The sequence below is a fragment of the Dromaius novaehollandiae genome, chromosome 17 (genome assembly GCF_036370855.1).
Source record: "Dromaius novaehollandiae isolate bDroNov1 chromosome 17, bDroNov1.hap1, whole genome shotgun sequence".
NCBI classification, from domain to species: Eukaryota; Metazoa; Chordata; class Aves; order Casuariiformes; family Dromaiidae; genus Dromaius; species Dromaius novaehollandiae.
Genome location: NC_088114.1, coordinates 3206159 through 3230207, shown reverse-complemented (window position 1 = coordinate 3230207; position 24049 = coordinate 3206159). Strand labels below are relative to the sequence as shown.

The 24049-nt window shown below is 39.3% G+C and overlaps 1 protein-coding gene across 1 annotated transcript; it reads right to left on the bottom strand.

The window, feature by feature from the left end:
* Positions 1 to 620: 620 nt before the first annotated feature.
* Positions 621 to 23942, bottom strand: PPTC7 (protein phosphatase targeting COQ7). Its single transcript, XM_026114614.2, has 6 exons — positions 23359 to 23942; positions 13179 to 13358; positions 10044 to 10242; positions 7676 to 7799; positions 5526 to 5655; positions 621 to 4280 (listed from the first exon to the last, which is right to left on the bottom strand). The coding sequence occupies exons 1-6, from the start codon at positions 23558 to 23560 to the stop codon at positions 4222 to 4224; spliced, it is 894 nt and encodes a 297-aa protein (XP_025970399.1). The 5' UTR covers positions 23561 to 23942; the 3' UTR covers positions 621 to 4221.
* Positions 23943 to 24049: the final 107 nt, after the last annotated feature.

Here is a 24049-nt window from a genome sequence, read left to right as displayed (position 1 = left end):
AAAAATATTAATGTTTGAAAGCATGAGTTGAAGATGTTCTTGTGTTCTAGATGTGCATTGTTCTTTTCCCTCCCCCCACCTCCTCCAACACAAGTCAGTGACGTTGGCTCTTTACCCCTAGCAACTGCATCTCAACAAAAAGCCACAAAATTGCATTTGCTGGTGTTTTCTTGGGGAGAACATATCCACAACTGATCTGTTATACTGCTGCACTGAAAAAGCAGTTTGCTGTACTGAACAGAGGAGGAGATTTGCACAACAGTAGTGCCCAGCTTTGCTCACCGTCAAACAAGCTGGCAGGCAATACTGCTATGGTGCAATATTTCCAAAGTCACACTGGATTAAAAAACTGAAATTTCCAGTCTTTGGCTGATTTAAAAGATAGCAATTCTGTTTGCCCAACGATTAGAGAGAAGTTTTATCTAGTATGGTAAGGTGACATTCACACCTGGATTTGAGAGAACACTGTATTAATGAAACACTGATGAAACATTAATGAAACACTGTACTTGCTAACACTGTCTAAATGAAAGCCAAACACCCTTAAGAGCTAGTGGCTGGGCCACCATATCATTGCATTAACAAACAATTTTTGTAGTCAACTTAAAAAAAACCCCACATTTTAGTATAAATACTATATTTATTAAATATCTTTACAATTCATTTAAATGTATTTACAGAACTATTCCTGCATAAGTTATACCTCAGACATGAAATTCACATAATTGCCTCTTAGGTAAGCATAGATGATAGTCTCATTTTAACAAAACAAAACAACAAATAAAAGCATCCTCATTAGATACAGACTCAGATTTGCTTTATTATTTCAGCTATCTTTGTAAGAAACTACTTCATACAGTCAGTTATTACACATACACAGTCTGGTTTTCCCCTGGAGAAAGGATGTCCATTACCAAGAGATGGAGATTCCAGCACCATCACAAAATACTTTGCATCTTTGCTAGACCTTCACCTCTCCCTTCTCCCTTACTCCGGCATAACTATCTGGTCCCAAAATCTGTTTTGTTTTGGTTTTGGTTTTGGCCATACCTTCTTTATAAACACAAAGAAAGTAAAGTTAGAGGGAAACTGTATGTTGCAGGTCTCCCAAAGATAGCCATAAAAGTAGCAAGGAACCACAGTTTTTCAATTCACCACATCTTAGCCCTTTTTTACCCATATACCTAGCAACACGGTTGCAGAAATCCCAACTCCTGCAAATGCTATTATATTCTGTGTACCATAGGTTACTGGTATATAAAACTCTTCCTTCTCCTTCAGATTACTGCTCCCCAACAGCCAGCTCCTGATAAGAAACAAAAAGCTCTACGCAGCAGCTGGAAGCCAGCTTGCTCACCGTTCATGCATGTTTCCATTTCATGGCACACCTTTCTTGTACGTTCCCCTCATGAACAGTCACAATAATCTAATCCTAGGAAGTGTTACTGCTTCATGCATCTTTTAAAGTTATTTTGATATTATGGGCCCTGTCATTTCCTTTTCCAAAAATTTGTTGTGCGCAGACAGCTTAAGTTCATAGGAAGAAATTAGGTTTGATATGTTTAGAGTGCACATCTTAAAAAAAACAAAAACAATCAAGCATGTGATAAAAATATTAATTCTTTATAATACAGTATTGCTTTATAAACAGATGGAAAAGCTATAAGCTTTACTGGTCTTTGGTGTGTCCAGTGAGGGATAAACTCATGATTTGTAAATCAAAATCCAAATTTGTTCTTTATTAAAAAAAAAAAAAAAGATGATGTGATACGAGGCAAATGGCTTTATGTATACTGCTCAACTAAAAACTGCTTTAACACAAACAGCAAGGCTTAGACTCAAACCCACCAGGCAGCACAGTTTAGCTTCTGAGAAGGCAGCTGAATCCCTACGATCTCGGGTTCCAGACCCGGGATCAAAAGAGGCAGAGTACAGCGCATGCAACATCTCACTTGGGGGCAAGCACCTTTGCCATACTCATTTATCTGATCCACATACATCTCCTAATTTAAAGTTCTAGCAAGTGGAAAAAAATAATGAGGACTGGACATGAATGTACTGAGAGTGAGGGGTCAGAGTGCAAAACAGTCAGGTCTACCAGGGCATTATTTTAAGGTAAGTTCACGGGAAAGAATAATTGATCAAATCTGCTCTAATAAAGAAGCATGATAGTAAATACTGAAGAATAAAATGTAAAGATACCCAGATCTGAGAGAGAAACAGCTCTCCCAAATACTAGAAACAAAGCCCTATACTGCAGCATGAATACATTCCTTCTAACAAGACAGCTAGATACAGCTTGTTCAATTTTAAAAAATAACAAGGACTGACAATTTGTGCAAAGTTATCCACCACTCACTGTTCCATGTATCGCAAAACTAATTAATTTTTCTTCATTAATATAATCCTCCCCATACCCTCACCAAAATAATATTTTGGTCAAGTTAGGGTAGTTAAGGCATTTTGACAAGTAATTATAAGGTGATTTAAAATAGATAGCTAACATTATGCCAATTTAGGACTAGCAGATAAATTACTGAAGAGCTTCCAAATTAATCACTTATTCTTATTATAAATGAAATGCCTGTTACAAGCATGATGCATTGAAATATAGTAAAATGACATGTACATGGTACATGTTAAATGATCTTAAATAAAAGCTTGACATAGTTACGCAAATATACAGTACAAGTCCACAAAAAAATTCTTTAAGCAAGTTGAGGTAACCTCAAACTTAAACAGTTTTAATACAACAAACCAGGTAGTAAAAATCTCCTTTTGAGATCAGGTAAGATTACTTACTGACCAAGTTTAACTGCACTCACCTAAACATCAACATTACCCGACTTTTTATATATAAAAACATGGCTTTAATTTATTTCTACATACTTTTCTACCAGCAAAAAAGTTAATGAAAAACTGACCAAAAATATATATAATCTTTACAGCTATCAGCTTTTTGTATGAACGTCAGGAAACAAAGGAGAGCTTGATGGAACAGGGGGGAACAACTGTGAGCTACTGTAATTTGAAAGAAATGTAATATTGCAAAGTGGCTATTAGATAACTGTAAACATCATTAAGGTTCGTTCTGAAAATCCTGAACTTTAGTTACCGAAATGTAAGTTGTGCTAATTATTCAGTTGTGTTTCCATTTTTGTACTTACTGCTGCTGCCACAGCATAAGCAGAGGTGCATGTTTGAGTCAGAAAGACAAGGATCAACTTGACTTAAATTGGTGCAACATATTCTGTTCCATACAAGCGAGAATGGCAATATCAACACAAATTATGTTAACAGAATTATCTACCAAAGGCAAAGAAGTTCAGAGTTGAGGACGATCTGTACTTTGTGCAACCTCTCACTGTAGCACTTATGCCATATCATCACATGCTGTTGAGATAGGTTAAAATGCTGCAGGGACCTCAGCTTTGACCATCTTGGCTTTTTGAGACTGAGTTATTACTTTTGTTTAAAAAAAAAAAAAAAAAAAAAGTTTACCCACAGCCAAAACATCCAGATACCAGGCCCATTACAGACAAATGATCTGCAGAACTTTTAAGATCACAGTTAAGCACCTGAAATCACAAAACACATTTGCATCCATATAACTTGAACTAAGTATGTTTTTGAAATTTTGTACTAGAAAAGGCTCCTAGGCTGACACCATGTATGGCAAAAGCAAAACGTTTACAGCAGTTATAAAGTCTCCTGAAAACTGGAGCTTAGAAACACAAAACCTCAGCTATCACTGTAACAAGACTATGCTTCTGAAACTGTGTTCTGTAACATACCCTTTAACGAATAGTGAATGTTTCTAGGAGATATAGTAACACGCCCTCTTATAGAGGTTTTTTTTTCTATTAAATCTAGTTTGAATGATGATAAACCAATTCTACCCATTTGAAAGGAAGTCACACTTCAAATGTAGTAGCGATGTGTGATTGATCCTCCCCCTTTTACGGACAATTACTAAGCTCTGAAAGACATGCTTCGAGCCTTGAGTTTCTTCATTCCTTGCTGGCAGACAAAGACCAGTGTACTACAAGAGTGGTTCTTAACAGGGACTTCGGTTGTGTCTCAAGACAGGCAACGAGCTTGAAAACTGGCTGCTGAGATCAGCTGCAAAGAAAGAAAGCAATCCTGCCAGCAGGAAACTGTACGTGTGAAGCTAGGAGCTCAGGGATAACGAAAACATCAGAAGCTGACACTCTGGGCAAATCAGTCTGTATATTCGGCTACAATAGAAAGAAGGACGGTGATGTCATCTGGTTTTCCCCCTGTAACATAAGAAAAATCAAACAATTTCATCAAACCACAGTTGGTCATCTTACATAACTTCTTAGCCTGTGATATGTCCCTACTGAAAGCCCTTTTTAAAGTAGTTTAAATATTCAAAAGTAGTTTTGCATAGACAAGAGAACTCTGCTTCCTCTACCTCCTTTCCAAACGCAATTGAAAGTAGCAACAACGTTTAACAGGGTAGAAAAGAGCCCTCCTTTTTAAGCAATATTGAGCTCACAAACTGTTAAAAGGAGTATAAAACCTTGAACACTGTTGTTAGCCAGCGGGGCAGAAAGCCTGTTTTCTAATATGAAGAGATTTTTTTTCTTTTTCTTTAACTAACTGAAATTGATTTGTTACAGGCAAGCTCCAATAATCAGAAAAGTATTTCGCAGGAATTTACTGTAAATCAAACACTGAAGTATCTCTTTAGCATCTTCTCCAGCACTATATTATTGCAAATCCTTTTAAAAGCTACTTAGTATTTTTAATAACCACTTTTCAAACGAGAATAACTGGAATGACACTCCAAGATTCTACAGAAATAGCTCAGAGAAAAGGTATTTTATTATGCAGGAGTTCAAATCAGTCCTTTGGACTCAAGAGAGCGGCAGTTTCATTAGTGAATAATCGTACTGGACAGTGCTAGCAATAGATTCCATTTAGATTCTCCGCAACAGTTGTAAAGCTCCTGCTCCATGTTGTCACAACTGTTGTCTCAACCTTTAGGAAAGGTGCTAAAGGGCCTTGCAGGAAATCCTGCCCTCCTGATACAGAGATAATGAGGACATCTTTACGAGCAGAACTTTTTTTCAATATATATTTAATAGGACTGTGAACTCTGCCAGGTGTTAGTGACCTTTCTAGAGCATAGAAAATACAGCCAAAACTGAGATCAGTACTGGGATAGTAATGTTAAAAGGACAAAACATCTCCTGGGAGCCTGAAGAATTTGTTCCGGGCTGGACTCCTCGCGCAGGAGAGTGCACATTACACTGAACAGCATGCTGAGCCGAGTTCTCTGCATTACAGCCAGCTTCCGATTAGCTAGGGCCTGTATGACCTTGTCAGGATCTGGGGACCTTGGCAAACACAAAACACTAGGCTGGGGCAGATCTGTTGCCAAGCACATTTCCTAACACTGTGTTTTCATTATCAGATTTGAGAATACCAGAAATTCACTTTCTACCTTAAGATTTCTCAAGGGTGGCAGGAGTGGGAAGAGGAGGAAAAAATCTTACCTCTCACATTCAGTCCATTGTCACATGCAAACTGTGCAAACGGTGACATGTAAGTGGGATCATATGCCAGCTCATGAGCTTGCTCAGCAATGCTTCTTGCAGTCTGCTGTATACTCTCGTAGTTTGAGTTCTAAATTAATGAGGGGGAAAAAAAAATCTTGTAAGAAATTCTATCAGTAGTCATTTTACTGATGCACATCAGCTTTACAGACACCTGGCTGCAAGACTTGTCTCTCAAGTTCAGGCACTAGTTATCACCTTCGGGCTAGAACTGCAAATCTTCAGAACTGAAGTCTAAATTGGTTCCCTACCAGCAGCTATAAGACTTGTTTTATAGAGGAAACATAGATTTTAAATACTTAGAAGACTAATACTTGAAATGGATTAAAGTCTCACCTGAGGGAAACAGATCTGATACCTAATACTAGCAGTTCACATGGAAAGAGCCATTCTTCCCTCACAAAGCAGGCTCAGTTGAAGTAATTATGTTTTAATTTGAATGGAAAGTCTTAATTCTCTGAGCCTTTTGCCCAAATCAACAAGCGCTTACTTGGGAGAGAGAGAGAGGGTACTTAAAAAATTAGATGAGAAAATTTTAATGAGGGAAACTTTCTATGGACTTCGTTCTCTTCAAGTTCCAATCTTTTTGGTTTCAGTACCTCTGCTGCTTTGCTCCAAGACTTGTTTTTTCATACTCAAGCAAGCACGACACGACAATCACCACTGTTTTTCTTTTTAAACTATTTTCTAGTGTCCTGTCATTTCAGAAGTCTTCCCAGCAGCTTGGGGAATTAGCAGGCACTTTGGCTCAACTTCGTACCCCAAGGAGCACTCCAGGGCCTTACCTAAATAACCCAATAGGTGGAGCTCAACTTTCTTCCGTAAGAGAATTAAACCCCTAGTGTCCACTTAGGCTAAGGTTGTGTCTATGCAGAAAAAGGAAAGTAGGAGTGCAGCAAACCCAAGTATTATCTAGCTAGAGCGTAAATAACAGCCATACAGGCCAGCAACCAGTATACAAGTCTTCCAAATCTGGCCATTAAAGCACGCTAATGCACCTTCGATGCTGTCATTACCATTGCTAGCTTGATCAAAGCTTCTGTAATAGTTTGGCTTGTACTACAATCACATTTTTCATTTTACAGCCTGTCTATATGCTTTTCACTTTCAGGTCTGAATACTACATCAAAAGGAGGGGGGAAATTATAGTGGTGACTGTAGAGAGGGGGAAAACACAATCTACCTTCTGTTCAGACAGGGCCCTTCCAGACATTGTGTCTGGAAGGACACATTTCTGTCTGACATCACCTTTCAGTTGTGTAGCTGCAGGATAAGAACAGGCAAAGCTTTCTGAAATTGCACTATAATTCTACACATTAGCCTTATTTGCATTTCATAACATCAAAATAGTTCCCTCAGGGAAGGTATACGTATAGATACCTCACAAGTATGCTTTCCTTTGTGTAAGCAAATAGCCTTAAGCACAACATTCTCATCCAAATTAAAATTGTTTAATACATTTTTACCATTTAAAAGGAACATTCACAGTTACTAACCTGGAAAAGTTAAACATTTGTGAAAAAAATGAAATTTTTAACAGAAAGGTAAAGATTTTCACACACATGCAACTCAATTCAGATAAGCCCATACTTCTTTAGAACTACTGTTTTTTAAGTTTTCAGATAACCTTCAAATTATTTTTAAGTATAGAGCCCACTCCCTCAAATACCCCTAAGAGAATGCTGTATTTTCACGTATACAATCTACAACCCGCAAGTACAGATAAAATACAGTGTATGAGCAGTTGGCCAGGACAGTGCCTGCTGTTGAACACCTCTCCCCATTCCCTTCCTTGCCTCCCTCCCATTACTAGTCAGTGAAACGGTACTGGCTTTTACTTGGGAAGTTTATGCAGAAGCTCCTTCTTCTAGATTCAGAGTGGACGAGATCCAAGACAGTGCGTTTTGGGCTGAATGGCCCTTTCTATTCCTTGATTCCACGTGGCATCAACTGAAAAGCCGCCAAATGACAGTGCTTTGTGACGAGTCTTGTACAACACAGGTTATGGGCATAGAAAATAATGGTACTAACTATGAGGGATTGCCAGGGCAAAAGCTATTTGAGAGATTCAGAACACACACACTTCTCACCTTTAGCTTTTTTAACTCCTGAAGAATCATGTAGTCAGGCATATTGTCAAAGAGTCCATCTGTTGCAGTCAAAATAATGTCTCCAAGCTGGACATCAAAAGAAGTACTATCAGCAGCATCAGGGCTGTGAAGATAAGAGATATGTCAAAGAAATGGGCTCCAGCTCACACGAAGGCACCAAGCAATATCAAAATAGCACATCAACAGCTTTTGCAATTCACTACTGCTATGTGTTTTGCTGCAAACGAAAGAAAGAAAGAAAGAATCACCAACTGTGGAGCTTTTGCATCAGGGTAGCTTGTCAAGAAAGCTACAACAGAAGAACTGTGATTGCAAACAGGTAATGTTCCAGCTATTACACAAAGGATTTGCATTTAAAATTCCCAGATGAACAATCCTGCAGACTAATCCACTTTGCAAGTGTATCGCCATGGAAACCAGTAAGCAGAATGGCAGTTCAGGGTTTCCTTTTTACCCATCTTAAGTATGTAGTAGAGCTATACTTGAAAAGACAATTAATAACAGGAATGGCCAAAACACTTAAGAATTCTAAATAACTTTCTATTGCAATGGATAATGAAGCACATGCGGAAATCACTACCAAGAGACCACAACAACTAGGTCTACTTACGTCTCGCACATTACACGATACAAAGAAGAGGAAATATGTATTTTGGCCACGAATACTGCTGCAAAACCTGATTCTCAGAAGCAGCATAATGACAAAAACTTCATTTTTAAAGATCCTTTGGGATCTCTAAGAGGAAGAAAACACACAGCATATCATACCATTTGGCTATCCCCAAAAGCAGAAGAGCTGCTTTTGCTCAATTGATTTGTAGCTGCAGGAAGGCTAATAGGCTTTAGATTGTCTGCCCATCTCCACATATAGCCAAATTTAACATTTAATTGGGGCAACCAATAAGAAATACCAGAGGAGCATTTAGACAACAAGCATGAGTACTAATTAACGTCAGCGGTAGCGCAGAAACTAGCCAGCAAGCTATAATCATGATTCAGAGTGGAAGTGTGGGAGCTGATTTATCTTGCACTTTCCCTGTTATGCAACGACTCGGAGTACTTCATTTTCCTGATTTCCACTGGACATTACCAATTATCCTTGTGGTGTTTTGTTTTTTTTTTTGCTTTCCACATAAGACAGTACGTCATAAAAATTAAAATATTTTACTAGTTCTAGAATTCCAAAAAGTAATTTAACTCTAGGCTAATATAGAGGTTAGTAGATTATTTAAGGGTTCTAATTTCAGAATCCTACACTGGCTTCTTCCCTGCAGCTTTATGAAGTAAAAAAAAGTACAAATGAAGTCATAAAACCATATGCAAGAACGGTGAGGAGTTCCAATAACTTTCAAAAGGAGCTATTTTTGCAGTAAACATTACAAACCTAACTGCATCTGGCTTAAGATTTAGAACCTTAAATGAAAAAAATTAAGATTCCTATTCTGTTCTCTGCATACTATGTAGTAACTCCTTGAAGACGCCTTTTTTTATCTTTTTGTATTCATAAGAGGGACAGCACTTTAATGGGAGCATAACCATTGATCTGAGAGCTAAATTTTGACACATTTAAAATATGAATACTTTCTTTTTTTGCATTTTATTTTGCATTTTATTAGCGAGATTTCACAAATTCAGAGGAGTGATTTGCCTGACATTCTAGATTTCTTAGGGGAGGACACAAGTACAAGTCTGCCTTTGGAACAACTCATTTCTGTGAACAGATTGTCCTTTCCTAATACTCTCATTTCCCAGCTTGGTGTTCTGCCAAACAGAGTTTTGCTCATTTTGGTCAAATACAATATGCTGCTGGAAACACAGCTACTCAGAAACACAAGCTACAGTCACATGTTCCCCTGCTCTGTTCTTCAAGTACTTACTACCTTGCTGCCAAGATGTCTAAATTAGTGTATTCGCAACCAGTCGCAACAGAGTACAGACAGGGACTGGAACAAAAGCTGTTGATAAGACAAGACAGTCATGCAGGATGGCCAGTGCACCCAACAGCTGTAGTCTTCATCGCAACCACTTTATTGAGCAAAGTCCCTCCGTGGACCAGAACACGCCGAGCGCACACTGTAGATTCTATGGGAATATGCCATTATGATAACCGTTAACCCAAAGTTGGACTGCGCAACAGCCTACCAAATTTTGTAAGTATGAGATGAGAAATATTCACATTACCTTAAATACAGATGGGGACGGGTGTAGGATTCTGACTGGATACTTTATTTAAAGCTCACATGCTACACTGCACTATCCAAAAAAAGTATGGTAGCAGCAAAACTGCAGCCTTCTAGGGGTGGATCACAATTATGGATTAAAGATTTAAGATCCTCTCCCATCTTACCTGTCACTTAAGACAACTCCTTCTGCTTCTGGTGGAGCTATCGACAGCTGGAACGGAGTGTTGAAGTAATGCTGCTGTTCATCAGATCGATGTACTACTTCTCCTCCTCTGACTACCAAAAATCCAGAATCTCCCAAGTTGGCTGTATGTAAACGATGACTTGTTCTGTCTAGAACTACTATACAAGCTGTACTGCTTCCTAGAAGCAAACAGAAAATGGTAACTGGAATTAGCCTTATAAAAACTGCTTATTCTATGTGGAAATACTCAATAACAACAGAAAATTAATATACACTTAAAAACAGCAGGATACTAAAAATCTTTACAACACATACTATGACTTTATGTACAACTTTTCTTGCTTTGATCTAGGTAAACACATTATGTTAAAAAAAAAAAAAAACTGTTTTATTCCAGTTTATTTACAGTTTTCCACCCTAAGATACGTCAGCACATTCTGCTATAGGAGACTGGATTTACAGAATACACAAAATGCAGAAATTCTGAAAGCATGAGAATAGTTGAACTCCCACAGCATTCATACTGTGCTAGGTGTCTTCCACATCTTTTCATTCATCAACTGTAAATAATCCATGCCAAGTAAACAGATAATTGCAAATGGTTCTTGGATATTGTTTCATTATTCTTGTCAGAACATTAACACGCTTTTCTTTATGACATGACTCTGTAAAACTGTCTCAACAAGAGAGGCCTAAACATTTTAAAGGAACACAGTTTATTCACGCCATCCATTCAGAAGTAATAGACTTCTCTAGAGCTGAAGAAATTAGCACCACTATCCAGTTAAATGACAAGAAGAAACAGGCTATGCTATACATAACTTGGTATTCTGCTAGCTTTTTAACTTGTGACAATACAAATTAAGTTTAACACAGTTCTATTTAAACAGGAGGAAACTTTTTTTTGGTAAATATCATCACTACCCATCTTACCAAGTTAAGAAAAATTTCTGTCTTGTGTTCAAGACATTACCCCCACAAGTTGAAAGAAAAGATATTTCAGAGACAAATACTACTCCAGATTAATTAAAAATTTAAAGCAAGACAGAATGGAAACATTTCTACAAGTCCACAGTGTTCAGAATTATTCCAGTCATGCTTGAGGACACTAAGGAATTCTTGATTCATTCATGGGGATCTAGCCACCAACTGTGCTTGGTGGCAAACCACAACAATTACTGTATCACAAAGACACTCGTACACAGACTAAGTCCTTCACAGAAAACATAAATCACTTCATTCTGCCGACAGGACAGCAACGCGTCCAAAAGAACTTTCATTCCTGAAAAGTGTGAAATACAGCTGAAGCATTTCTCCCTGACTTCAAACTACCTCCAACAGAAGCCCCGTATCATGGACTGGAGTATAACTAAACTTCTGCCCCAATGTTCTACCAGCAGAAGCTTCCAAGCACAGCTAAACCTTGGAAGGACAGGCTTACAATGAGCTAAACTTACAGTCAGGCTTGCTACCGAAGCTCAGCGGACTCTAGGCATCACTTATTCCAGATGCTTCACTTTCTAATATAGGAATTCCCTGCAATTCACTTGCACTTAATTTGTTCTTTAGCACATACAGCGAACCTCTGTTCTCCACTCTTAGAGAATAAGTCAAAATAGTATCTTGACAAAGATTAAGATTTTATATATGACAGAGTCCAAGACTGTTCTGTAATACAAGAACAGTGCTTAAACAAAAGCCTCAACTTCCTCCCACTCCCGTGTTATGTTAAAATATTTGGTAGATTCGCTTCTGATAAACTAAGTGTCAAGGCTTAAAGCACAACAGCAAGGAGAAGTTAATACTTAATGAATCCTTCCTAATGAAGTCCTCTCCCTTCACTTTATTTCAAATAAATCCTAAGTGCTCACTGCTGGGTTAATTCAAGGTTTTTTTCCTATTTCTAAAAATGCTGTTCTTGGACAAAGGAGAAAGACTAAGGATCATTAGTTTCAAATTCTAACTGTATTAACACAGTGTAACTAGGAGGCCACGTGTGGAATGCAGATCTTGTGACTCAGCATACGCTGCTTTTCAGAATTGGAAAGGTCAAGCCAAACAGGGTTGCCTCCCTCTACAAAGGAGCAGCGAGAGCTCTCACCAGCGGCCCACTTTGTAGATGACTTACAGCTACATATGCTTTGCACAAATAAGCACTATTAAACACACAAAATCCTAATGCCATTACTGACCATCACTATTTTAGTGACATTTGAGGTCACTTCTGAGGTTTGAACCTATTCTTTAGGCATATAATGCGAGAACATCTGTTCCTAAGCTCAGCAGACAAGCTAAATATAGTTTACCCAGCACTCTCCTGGCACAGTATTTTAAGGTCAGGTGAGAAGCATGCATATCATGCAGGGTAACTCTTTCTTGGTGCATAAGAGGTCACATGCCCTTCAGAGACCTGTTCTGTTTGCAAGGTTGTCAGCTGAGCCCAAATTTTGCCTTCATATCTATCTGTTCACAATTTCCAAGGCAGTTGGATATGTTGCCTAAAGTCACGCGTGGCACAAAATACATTCGGCATATACTTTAGTTTGTCAACCCCCCTGCCCCCCAAAAAACACCCCTATAATGATACCCAAGTTTGTTGGACGGGAAAGGCAACAAGAACAGCAAGTGAATAGAACTGCATCCTATTACTATTATCATCAGAAAATATTTTTGTTCGGACAGCTTAAACAGCCACAAGGAACTCTTAACAGTTTTCAAATGGAGAATGATCATTTATATGCACGTATACATATATGGGAGGGTGGGGGGGTGAGAGAATGCCTGCATGAGCACACACACAATAACATATTCTATAGCAAAGCTTATTTTGCAAACTTTCTGCAAGCATGGGTGAATTATCACATTTCAAATACAAAGGCAGTTTGTTTTCTTTTTTGAATAAACAAGAATTCCCTGCATTACCGAATGAGTCAAGATAGTTTTTAAACATACAAGCGAAAATAAGATGTTACCAAAACAGACATCTTCATTTCTGTTAAAGACAACTGTCTGTAAATTCATTGTAGAAGCATAAAAACAGACTTAAGCAACCCCAAATAAACACGTCTAGATAACATAAAACACAGATCCAATTTGTACATCTTTGCTGTCTTACCAAGCAAGGGTACTTTGTTCTGCAGCAGCTCACAATAACCAGCAGTGAGAATCCCAACAGGATTACTTGGTACAAACCGTCCTTCTTTTACTAAACGTTCACATGTTCGCATTAGAGTCCCTGAGAACTGAGAAGGGTCAACCCCATAGTCTCTCCAGCCACCTACACCATCTGCTACCCCTAGAAGAAAACAAAACAGAAAGGGTTATATGAACCACAACGGCTACCAAAACAAGGTTTTTAACTGAATTCTCACACAGTTATTACATTCAATAACTAAGAAGTACCACACAGCACCTGGCTGAAAAACTTTAAGAAAAAAAATTTCTAAAAATTTTTAAGATAACTTCTAACATCAGCTCCTGCGTAAAGCTCCAAATACCACCTGAGTTGCTAAAAAGAGGGTAAAAGTCTATTGCTCAGAACTCCATGAGGAGACTGACTTCACTAGAGAACAACTATTGGGGAGTTCTGGGGGATCCAATCCCATTAACCTTCCATTAGCCCATTCAAAAGGAAGAAGAGTTTTTTTTATTGGCTTTCAATTTTAAAGTCTTACAATTTTAAACAGGACAAAAATGATAAAGAAACTCTTCCCCACTATTGAATGCCCCAAAGTCTTTCCTCAAGCAACTTGCTCATTGGAAGGACGATGCTTTCCACTTGGTAACGTCACTTTCTGTGGGAAAAAAAACTATTTTTCAGAAGTGTTCAAAAACCATATAAACGAACACAATGCTGGGACCTACATTTTGCAAAAGTCGTTTGTTGCTTACAGCTTCTGCCAAGCAAGAGAATGAAAACTGACTACGGTCCAATCAATTTCCACTTAGTTACTCAAAACAGCCTAGATAGCAGAGGATTAGACAAATTTGGCCAAAGCTTGGGAAGCCTCTGCGCAACAGCAGAGGCAAATACCGAAGATGCTCTTGGAAAGAAGATGGTCAGAAGTGGATGAGCAGCAGAACCAATCACTATGTTCATAGATAAGAATCTCCCCCGCCCCCCCAAACCAGACATTAACAGCAAATAAAGGCATTTGCAGAATGAATGAAGAGACATTAATCCCAATAGAAGTCAGGGAAATGGACTTTTAACCAAAATGAAGAAAAAAAGTTGTGTCTAAAAGCCAGATTGATAGTGTTACAATTAATACAGGATACAATCACAAAATTATGAATTTACCATTGATTTTTAAGTATTGAACAAAAGATGCTCTCAATCTTATTTTAAAGTAAATAGGTAATGAAAAATCAGGATAACTGATATTCAAGAAAGAAAACTAGGCTAATTCTCCCATTACAAGACTCTGCAGCAAATATCATGGGCTCAGCTGGGACTTTGTCTTCAGCCAATGGTATTCTGCTGCCTATTTGGCCAAAATATTTTGAACTTCCCCAATCTATTTTAACATTAAAATTGAAATACTGTCTAAAGATAGGTATTATCCATGAGAGCAATCTACCTAAGGAAAAAATAATTCTATTTGGAAATTTTTTCAGAATTTAAGAATCTTTTTGATCCTCAGCCTACAAGGAGCTGATCACTTGGCGCATATGTTTTTTTAACAAAATAAAGCTCACATAATTTGTTCATGATAAAAGCATGAAGAGCCAATTTCAGAGATCAGATTGTGCTAAAGAACTGTCTCTTTAGAAAGAATACCACTTCTAGCAAACACATGAAAGTTTGACTGAGATGGTAAAACTAAGTTTGCCTCATCTACAAATGCCCTTCACGTCAGGCACTGTCTGAAACTGAGACGGAAGGTTTACAGCTGACCTTGGCACGAACTATAATCTGACAGGAGGTTATAGCCAGATTCTGAACAGCCTATCAACATTAATCAGATTTCTCCCAAAAATAGTGCACAACCTTTTAGACACCTGCTTTGTCTATGTTTTCTTTCTTAGAAGAACAGTATAGGAAGGCAGATCCCTGTGTTCATCTCTTCAGAGCAGAACCCGGAACGAAGCTCGTGCAAAAGCAACCTTGGCACTCCGCAACATGCCTTTTCTGGTTTCTTCAGGAACAAACTAATCCTCTCTTTACAAGTCCCACAGGTTCTGGTTAGTACTGGATTAACCCTTTGCTTCCTACCACCAGTCAAACAAGTCTAGACCAAAAGATCAACAGGAAAGAGTTTCCATTCTGATCTAGAATATGAACTGAAATAGAAACCGAGAAATGTCAGTTTGGATGATGATGATGCCTGCTTTATATTAAGTTACCAGATGAGCATCTTTTTCCCCTTTGATAAGCACAATCCAGCTATAATTTTTCTAGCTGAATATAGCAGTACAAAGTTGAAGGCTGTATATAAATGGACCTCTTGCATCTGCCATGTTACTAGCATGGCTTCAGCGACAAGTGTTAACACAACAAAAAGATGATGTTTGACAATTGCTGACCAAAGCTTTTGAGTCCTAAGGTTGTTACAAACAAGCTCATCAAAAGTTATGTAGTTTTCTCAAATGCTCAACAGGCCATTTTTTTCATTAGTTTTCTTGAGAAATATTTAAATAGAAGTATTATGGCATTACTATACAGTACAAGAACGACAGTTTTCATGAAAAGCAGCTGATCAGGTTAATTATCCAAACCTATTTCAATTTTTAAAACACACATGAGAGTATGCCAGCCGATTTCTTTGGCTCACATCTTACTCCAAGCAGGAAATTTGAATCTGTAATCATGGCAGCGTACTTCATACTCTGCCTTGAGTCATGAAATGGCTTTTTCTGCCTTCCTTCCTGTCTGCTTTTTGTAAGCTATAAACAGCTATCAGTAGGTTCTGCCAGTACCTTCCACTACAAGTATCCTCTAGTTAGTCTATGAGTAGGTCCCTCTAACTTAGCTTTGCACCGCACTGGAAAGGATAGAGTATCTGCTTAAGAATCAACAAGATAGTCATGCATTCCTTCTCCATCCCTGGCACAGGAGCAGCAGGACAATCACATTCCTGAACAAGACCATAAGTATGCTTTAACAGCAACATCTGTGCCTCCTAATCCGCTCCCCATAACTCATGCACCATCACAGTCATACAGCTCTTGTCCTTTCCCAAGACAGACAGCGTGGGGTTTCCGCAAAGATTTTTTTTTTTTTATTGAATGCTTTAAAAGAAGACAGGTCAATTAATTTAATTTAAGTTAAATGACCTTACAGGCTCCTAAAGCATGGTATATGAACACTGCCAGAGTAGGCAAATGCTTCCTCCTGCTCAGGCACAGAGCCAGGAATTACTGCTGCCATCCTGATCAATGACAGTACATAGGCAAAATACATTCAGGAAGCTCTAAATTACACAGTACCACCTGGAAAGTATCTACCTTCACTGTTTTTGCCTTAAAGTAAGAGATTTCAGTTCTCTAAGATCTTCAGCCATCCTGTCCTACAGACTAGTACGTTTTTTAAATGCAGCATTTTAAATTCTCAACATAAACTAGACAGTTTTATGGAAAAGGTTGAACTCGCTGCTACTGAAAAAAGATGAAATGTAAATGAGACTAAAGTATAAGAAAACTCTGTGATATTTGGTATATAGAAAACATGGAACTAGAAAGTATTTGTGAGATATTCCGAGCTCCAGAAGAAGCAAGAACAGAGAACTATACTCTCATAAATAAGTCATCTTCTATGCAACAGCATGTTTTCTCCTCTCTTACCAAAGGAAAATTTATAAGTACTGCTATTAGTGGTATCACTGCCAAGGAATAATGCTAAGCTATATTGATCCATATTATCCTTATCTTCACCTAAGACAAAAAAAAATCAAAATAATTATTATTTTAACAAGTAAACAAGATTACTCAAGTTTTGATTTTCTTACATTTCATCAAAAAACATTACATATGGTCTTCTAATATCCACTGTTTAACTTCAAATATTCAACTTACAACATATGAATCATAGCACATTTAAGACAAACTGCATGGCTGACAGAAGAATTGCTGAAGTTGAACTGTATAAAATCTTTTTTTTTTTAAAGCTATTCAGTGAATCAGAACATTCCATAAAAAGAATATTTTATTGGATTTTCCTTGTTCAAGCCTATTCAGAGGTTACACCAGTGTCCATGTATAATAACAAAATGCCTGTGGCTAGATGAACAACCACTGTAAATAAAGCAACTGAAAATATCGAAATAAGCTATTTACTTTAAAAGAGCAAATGCTTCTCAAATATTTCACTGCATTATAAAGACCCTTCAGAATTAGTGACAGAGTTAATTCTCCATTACATTGCCTTCTGCTGGAAAATACACAAACACTACTGCCAAATTAAATACTCGCTGCATGTGTCAGTTCAAAAGCTGGCTCTAACTTCTTAAAGATTGAGTAAATCAAGATCTCTCATAGAGAAACAATCATAACAAAGTTTCAAAACAAAGCACAAGTGATTGATGCTGCAGTACCGAAACTGAGCAAGTGAAGACAGTGGCATTCAAAGTTGTTAAAACTGATTTTACAGTGCTAAAAGCACTTGGGCTAAAACACCAGCTGAAATACAAGCTTAAAGGTGTTTTGACTACCAGCACTGCATGAAGTTAACTGCAGAGGCCCAGAGAACAGACAGCCAATGCTGAGACTAGTAATGTTCTTTTCACTGTACACGCTTAAGTCTGATCTAAATGTTCCATCGAGTTCAGACTAAATAAAAACAGTCTTGAAGTTCAGAACAAAATCAGGACACTATCAAACCTGATTCAAATCAATAGCTTCAGGACTGGAAGTTCTGGCCAGCTGGCAAGCTCAGCTGTCAACGGTCAGAATCCAGAAGTATCACCCTGTCTCAAAAAATCTCTTGAAAGACAGTCATTTTCAGAATTCATATCAGCTAAGAAGAATGAGTATACACAGCAGCACCAGGCAGGCACAAGCACGCCAGTAGGAATTGCTTTTGCACGCAACCACAATTAACATTGCAAGACATTCCACTCATCCTAATGAGCTTTAAACGTCTTGAGATCCTTACCTGAATTAGCCATGAATAACTGATAAAAGAGTATCAAAAGGATGCGTTTATGCAACTAGATTTATTTTGCACCAAATATAAAGACTAAAATGTTAACAAGGCACAATCTATTGTACTACACAGAAGTTCGAAATACAGCACCTAATATTTGTCAACATACCAGAGTTGAGATAAACTGATCTATGATTTATTTCATCAGTGACAAGATAAATTACACACCTAGATAAGTTCTCCATCCAAAGCAAGTCACAAGCTTAAAGCCAGCATTAACTTTTCTAGCAGCTTCAACAGCAGCATGTATGGGATCATAATACTATAGCCAAATGGTCCCCGTCCCCCTCCCCCAAGTTAGAAATAACATAGTTAAATACAAATCCCTAAAGGTAGATTATGTGTGACTGACAACTAGTTACAAAATGAAAGGTTACTTATTCACATTATGCATTTTAAGAGTTATGCTAGTTCTTACTTACACTTGCATTAAAGATACTGGAAGAATAACTGGCCAAGTGAAAATGATGAAAAAAAAGTAGGAGACAAAGTGAGAGACAATATGGAAGAACATATGAAAGGAGTAGCAGGGAACTGAAAAAATTAAATTGTGCATCCAATTCCAGGGGAAAGCAGAAGCCCCTTACATCAATTTTCTCCTGCCACAGTCCACCATTATTCCTGAAACAGGCTTTTACAGGTGGATCTCTTATCCATTTTATTTAAGTCCAAGTCGGAGAAATCGCTCAGTGGATTTTGAGAGTTACAGAAAGGCACTAAACTAGTAATTATCTCTACAGTTCTGTAAAAAATTCCCCATATAGCTAGAACTACATAACCTCTCAAGTTGTTGAACAACTCGGAACCTTTTCTGTAGCTGAACTGCTAGTGGCAGTTGACAATTAAATCCTGAAAAGGGGTAGGTAACGTAGAACATGTCAGTCATGCTGTACTGAAAGTACTTATAGCCTGAATAATCTCAGGCTCACATATTAATAGTTCAGAAGAACCAATGTAAACAGCAGGAAATTTTTGCAGTGTTTCCTGAAATGTAAGCATGATTAATGCCTCACCTACTGTACTTTTGTTCAGCTTTGCTTATTTCCTTCTGTGATTTCTGACAAAACCTGCTTTTCTTTCAAGCAGCAACCTTTAAAATCTGCTCGCGAAAGGAAAACTGTCCACTATCAACAAGCATCAATAGCACACACAATAATAAAAAAAGCATTCAATTGCAAATTCTGATCAGAACATGTTCAGTGCTCTTACAGAAACCGTGGTAAAGAAGAAGAATCAGATTTTAGTTTCATCCTCAGAAAGAGAGCTACATTTTTAAGAAGTTACATTCTATACTATTTAGGAATAGCTCTGCTGACATTTAAGTCATCTGTACTGACAAGCACGTCAGTGAATATAATTGCTAATGGGCACGTTTCTCAATAACCTGTAGTTCCTTTACAAGTGACAGTACTTCTGTTCCCATGTTGAAAAGAAAATTTCATTTTACATTCTTGGACTATTGCATGTTGACTTTTTTTTTTTTCAAACCACTGAATACTTGATCTAAGATGCCCTGAGTTTTCCCAGTACAGCACGTGAAACATGCAGATCACTTGCCGGCTTTAGCGTGGTAAGTTTTAGCAGCAATCTCTTTAATAGACATGATACCAAATAAACCACTTAACATGGTCTTATGTGACCTTCAGGCATCAGAGAGAATCGCTTCCTCCTCTACAGTTGCCAGCGCAACCTTGACATTTCATCTACAAACCCTTTTATGTTTTTTAGTTTACTTTTCTTGTGCATATTTTTCCTGACAAACAGTGAGACTAACAACTAGCAAAGGGCTTCATCTGTGTAGGGGTTTATACCTCCTATGTAGGCTGCTGACAAACTTAATTTTTCAAGTAAAATGCTATTCCTTTCAGTTCAGATTTGAATCAAAATCTGCAGCTGATAGAACAACTGCCAGATTTTAACTTTGTAGTGGACAAACGGTTCCCTACTACTGCTGAGGGGACAGAAATAGTTTGGAAGACTAATCAAGTCGTACTGGCTACACCCAAACTCTTACCCAGCACAGACTTTGTATAAGTGATGCTGTCACGGGATGCAGACTGCTTGCTGTAATGTTTCAACAATGAGTCACACAACCGTTTGGAAAATGCATAAAAACTAGCAAAGACATCAGGAGCCTGATAAGGCAGGAATAAGCAAGAAAAGGCAGATCCCAACAACAGAGAAAAAGATTACCAGCATAAGACATCTCAACATTTATAACCAAGTTTCAAAATTTAGTTTTGTTAAGTGAAATGCTTATATAAAACATTTAAATTCATTACAAAAAATTGTGCTTTGCTCCCTACGCTCTAAAAAAATCCACTCATATGATAATGAGAAAAAAAATGAAGGTGTCGGTTTCTGAAGTTTTGTTTTTTAGCTTTGAAAAATTACCTATCTATTCTTTATAGTTAAAAAGGCATGGTTTCAAATATGAACTGCTGCATAAATGTCTACAGAGTCAAGAAGATATTCCAATATTTTGACCATTTCATTCTGCAACTATGCAAGGATCTGGACAACCAAGAAACTGACGGTGAACATACGAAAAGGTACAACATGGTACGAACAGCAGCAGTAGGCAAACACTTGCATAAATCATGAGGCTCCAAGACAGAGATTAATATTAGTAGCAGAGCTATTTCCTTTTCTCAGAGGCATCCCAAAGGAAACACTATGGCTTTGAGTCTCTTGTTCCTTCCTGTGCTCAGGATGAGAAGAAAAGATACAAATCTAACAGGTATGTAACAGCCAGAAGACAAAATAAGAGACAAAGACCCAAGGATTCAAGCACAGCAGTAACAGTCCCTATAAAGCCTTTAACATCTATGGGAGGGCTGGAAATAACATGAATCTTCATAAGGTTTCTGTTGATCTTACTATGAAAGGATGAAGTAGAGGCTAGAAGACCTTGTTAATTTTTCAACCTTTGCAGTATGCATGAAACAATCAAATACGTTTAGCATTTTTGTATTTAAATAGATCTCTGCTATTAACATACAGCCTCTCTAGCCCAAGTCAATTTTTGTTTGACCAAAGAAAATGAATCCCCAAGCATTCATGCCAAGTAGCTGGGAGTAGCTCTTTCACTATTACACCACACCCATATCCACCCCACACAGGCTTACTTTCCATATATTGATTCTAGAAGAGATCCCGACACAGAATAATTCTAAATTAATTATCTGGCATAGCTTTGTCACCGATGACTACTAGGGCAGACTAAATCTAAGTGATACACTTGAAATTCACTCTTCTCTAAAAACACCCTTAGTATATACAATATTCACTTCTGCTAAAAGCATGTGAACCTCTTCATTAAACCAACGCTAAAAATTTTGCAACTTGAAATGACAACAGTTCAGACAGTTTTGCTGAGGTGTACTGAGTTAGTACAAAAGTTATGTGGCTCACAAAAAGATGGATAAAGAATTTCAGATTTGTGATGAGAATAAGAGGAACTTGAGGACAGGGAAACCCCGGTGCTGAAACTCCTTTTGCAGCAGCGTAGAGGAGCTGATGAGAAAGGGAGAACAAAGAGGTGATCGCACTAGCTGAGACAAGGAGGCAACTACGACCACAAGCTTAAACTCCAGATGAAGAAAAAGCAACATCTTAGATTGCATCAAAAACCATCCTGAGTGTGAATGTTTGCAGAATATCCAGCAATTTACATATGAATATTAGAAAAGCAGTAAAGAACAAAAATGAAAATGGCTTTACAGAAAAAAAAAAGTTCAATTTAAATTCCGCTTTCATTTTGATACTTAAAACATGCTGGTCTGAAGCTTTTTGCTGTTTGATCCATGACTGGAGTTACAATTCTGTTTGTCATCAAGCTGCCATGAAAATTAATGCAAAGACAAACTTAGTAATGCAATTCTCTGTTGATTCCAGCAGGAAGACAAGACAGACTGTAAGTCCACATATGGTAATTACCAAATATGGCCAAACCCCCCTAAACATTAACAGATGGCTCTAAATACACCCCCTTCCCCATACAAAGAGTCCACCTATAAGTAAAGCAGATTCTGCATTTCTCTTAGGGATGAATACCAATTGCTCAGCTATTTATCAGTGATGGCCTCATATGAACTGTAAAGGCAGCCAGCGTTAGTCACATGTTAAAGTATGGCTGTCCAACAGCTAATTCTAATGGAAAAAAAGTTACAGGGGAACAGGCACAAAAGAGGAGATGCAGATTACCTAATACATTGATAGAGCTTCCTTATCTCTTTGAAAACTACAGCATCACCTACAGCTCCCTTAAGAATAACCAGCAACACTGTTACCGAGCACCAAGTTACAGTTTCCTGAAATAATGTCTATTATATTAAAATATAATTGAGATACAATGACAGCACAAAATTCTTAAGTATCAACCAAGCACTGTAACACAGTGACACACTGCAGCAAAATTCCACCATTTTTCAGTTGGGGGGGTGGTGGTCTTTTTTTATCCCCCTAAACATCAAAAGTTGCAGTGTAAAGTTACTTCTGTCACTGAGAAGCTCAAACACTAACTTTTGCAAGCTGTCAGTTAGCCACGTTTAACCTTGACTACACAGGAGAAAGGTCAAGCAGTGTCAAAAACAATGCCACTCGTAAGCTGAATATTCCATTGATTTGCTATAATTATTCAGTATATTGAAATCTGAAGTCCTGAGATTCACCTTGCACATAAATACAGACCGGACTGCGTAATCAGGATACGAGAAATACCGAAACTGAGGTTTGACATTTGAAACCAGTTTCAATGTCACTTTGTCTTTCGCTTGACAAGGACGTAGCACGAACTAGAATAAGGAAGTGCCTGCTTCAATGGTCTTGTGTTGAAAAGGAGTATCTATCGCATTTGGCTAGACTTTAAACACAGGAGCAAAGCGAAGCGTGCTCCAGGTTGTTCCTCCGGCTTTCAGAGGCACTAGGCCTTGCAGGCACCTACAGGTGACACACCAAGGTTGGGCCTAGGCTGGCGGCACGCGCTGCCCCTTCTCGGGGCAGGCTGAGCCGGGGGGCGCCACGCTGCAGCTGGGAGCAGGAGGGACCTTTCAGAAGTAAGAAGAGACCCTGCTTTGCCGTTTAGAGGCGCCGCAGCCCCAGCCCTGCCGTGACCGGCGCTGGCCCGCGCCGCAGCCGCTCGGGCACTTACCCAGCACATCTGCCGAGCGGTGCCGGGCCACGAAGCAGGCGTCATCCCCGTAGCACATGCCTTTCTTGAGGATGCCCTTGCGGAAGTCTTTGCCGAAGCCGCAGCTGGCCGTCACCAGGCTGTAGTCGCGGGAGTCCGTCTGAGAGAGGCCGCCCAGGACTGCCCGCGCCACCAGCCTGCCGTACGAGAGCACCGAGAACATGGCGCGGGGCGCCCAGCAGCCCAGAGAGCCGAGCAAGGGGAGCCACCGGCGCAGCCGCCTCCCCACCGGCCCGAGCCCGCGGCAGGCGGCCAGCCTCCACCCGGCCGGCCCCGGCCCCTCCGCGGCCCGGCCCCTCGCCCTGCCCCCGCCCTCGCTGCGCTGCACCCCGCGCCGCCGGGCTCCCCTCAGCAGCGCCGCCGCCGCCCCCCGCGGCGGGGGGGGGCTCTGCCTCCTCCCGCAGAGGCCGCCGGGCGCCGCCCGCTGCGCTGGCGCGGTCAGAGCCGGTGCTGCGCGCTGCGCCCCCTCCGCCCCCAGCCGGCCGCCGCCATCTTCGAGGCGCGTGCTGAGGCCCGGCGGGCGGGCGGCGAGGTCAGCCCCGCCCCGCGCCACGGCGCCTGCGCGGCGGCCGCCCGCCCGCCGCTTCATTGGCTCCTCGCAGCGCCTCATTTGCATGCGGAGGCACAATAAGACGGCGCGGCTCCCGGCAGC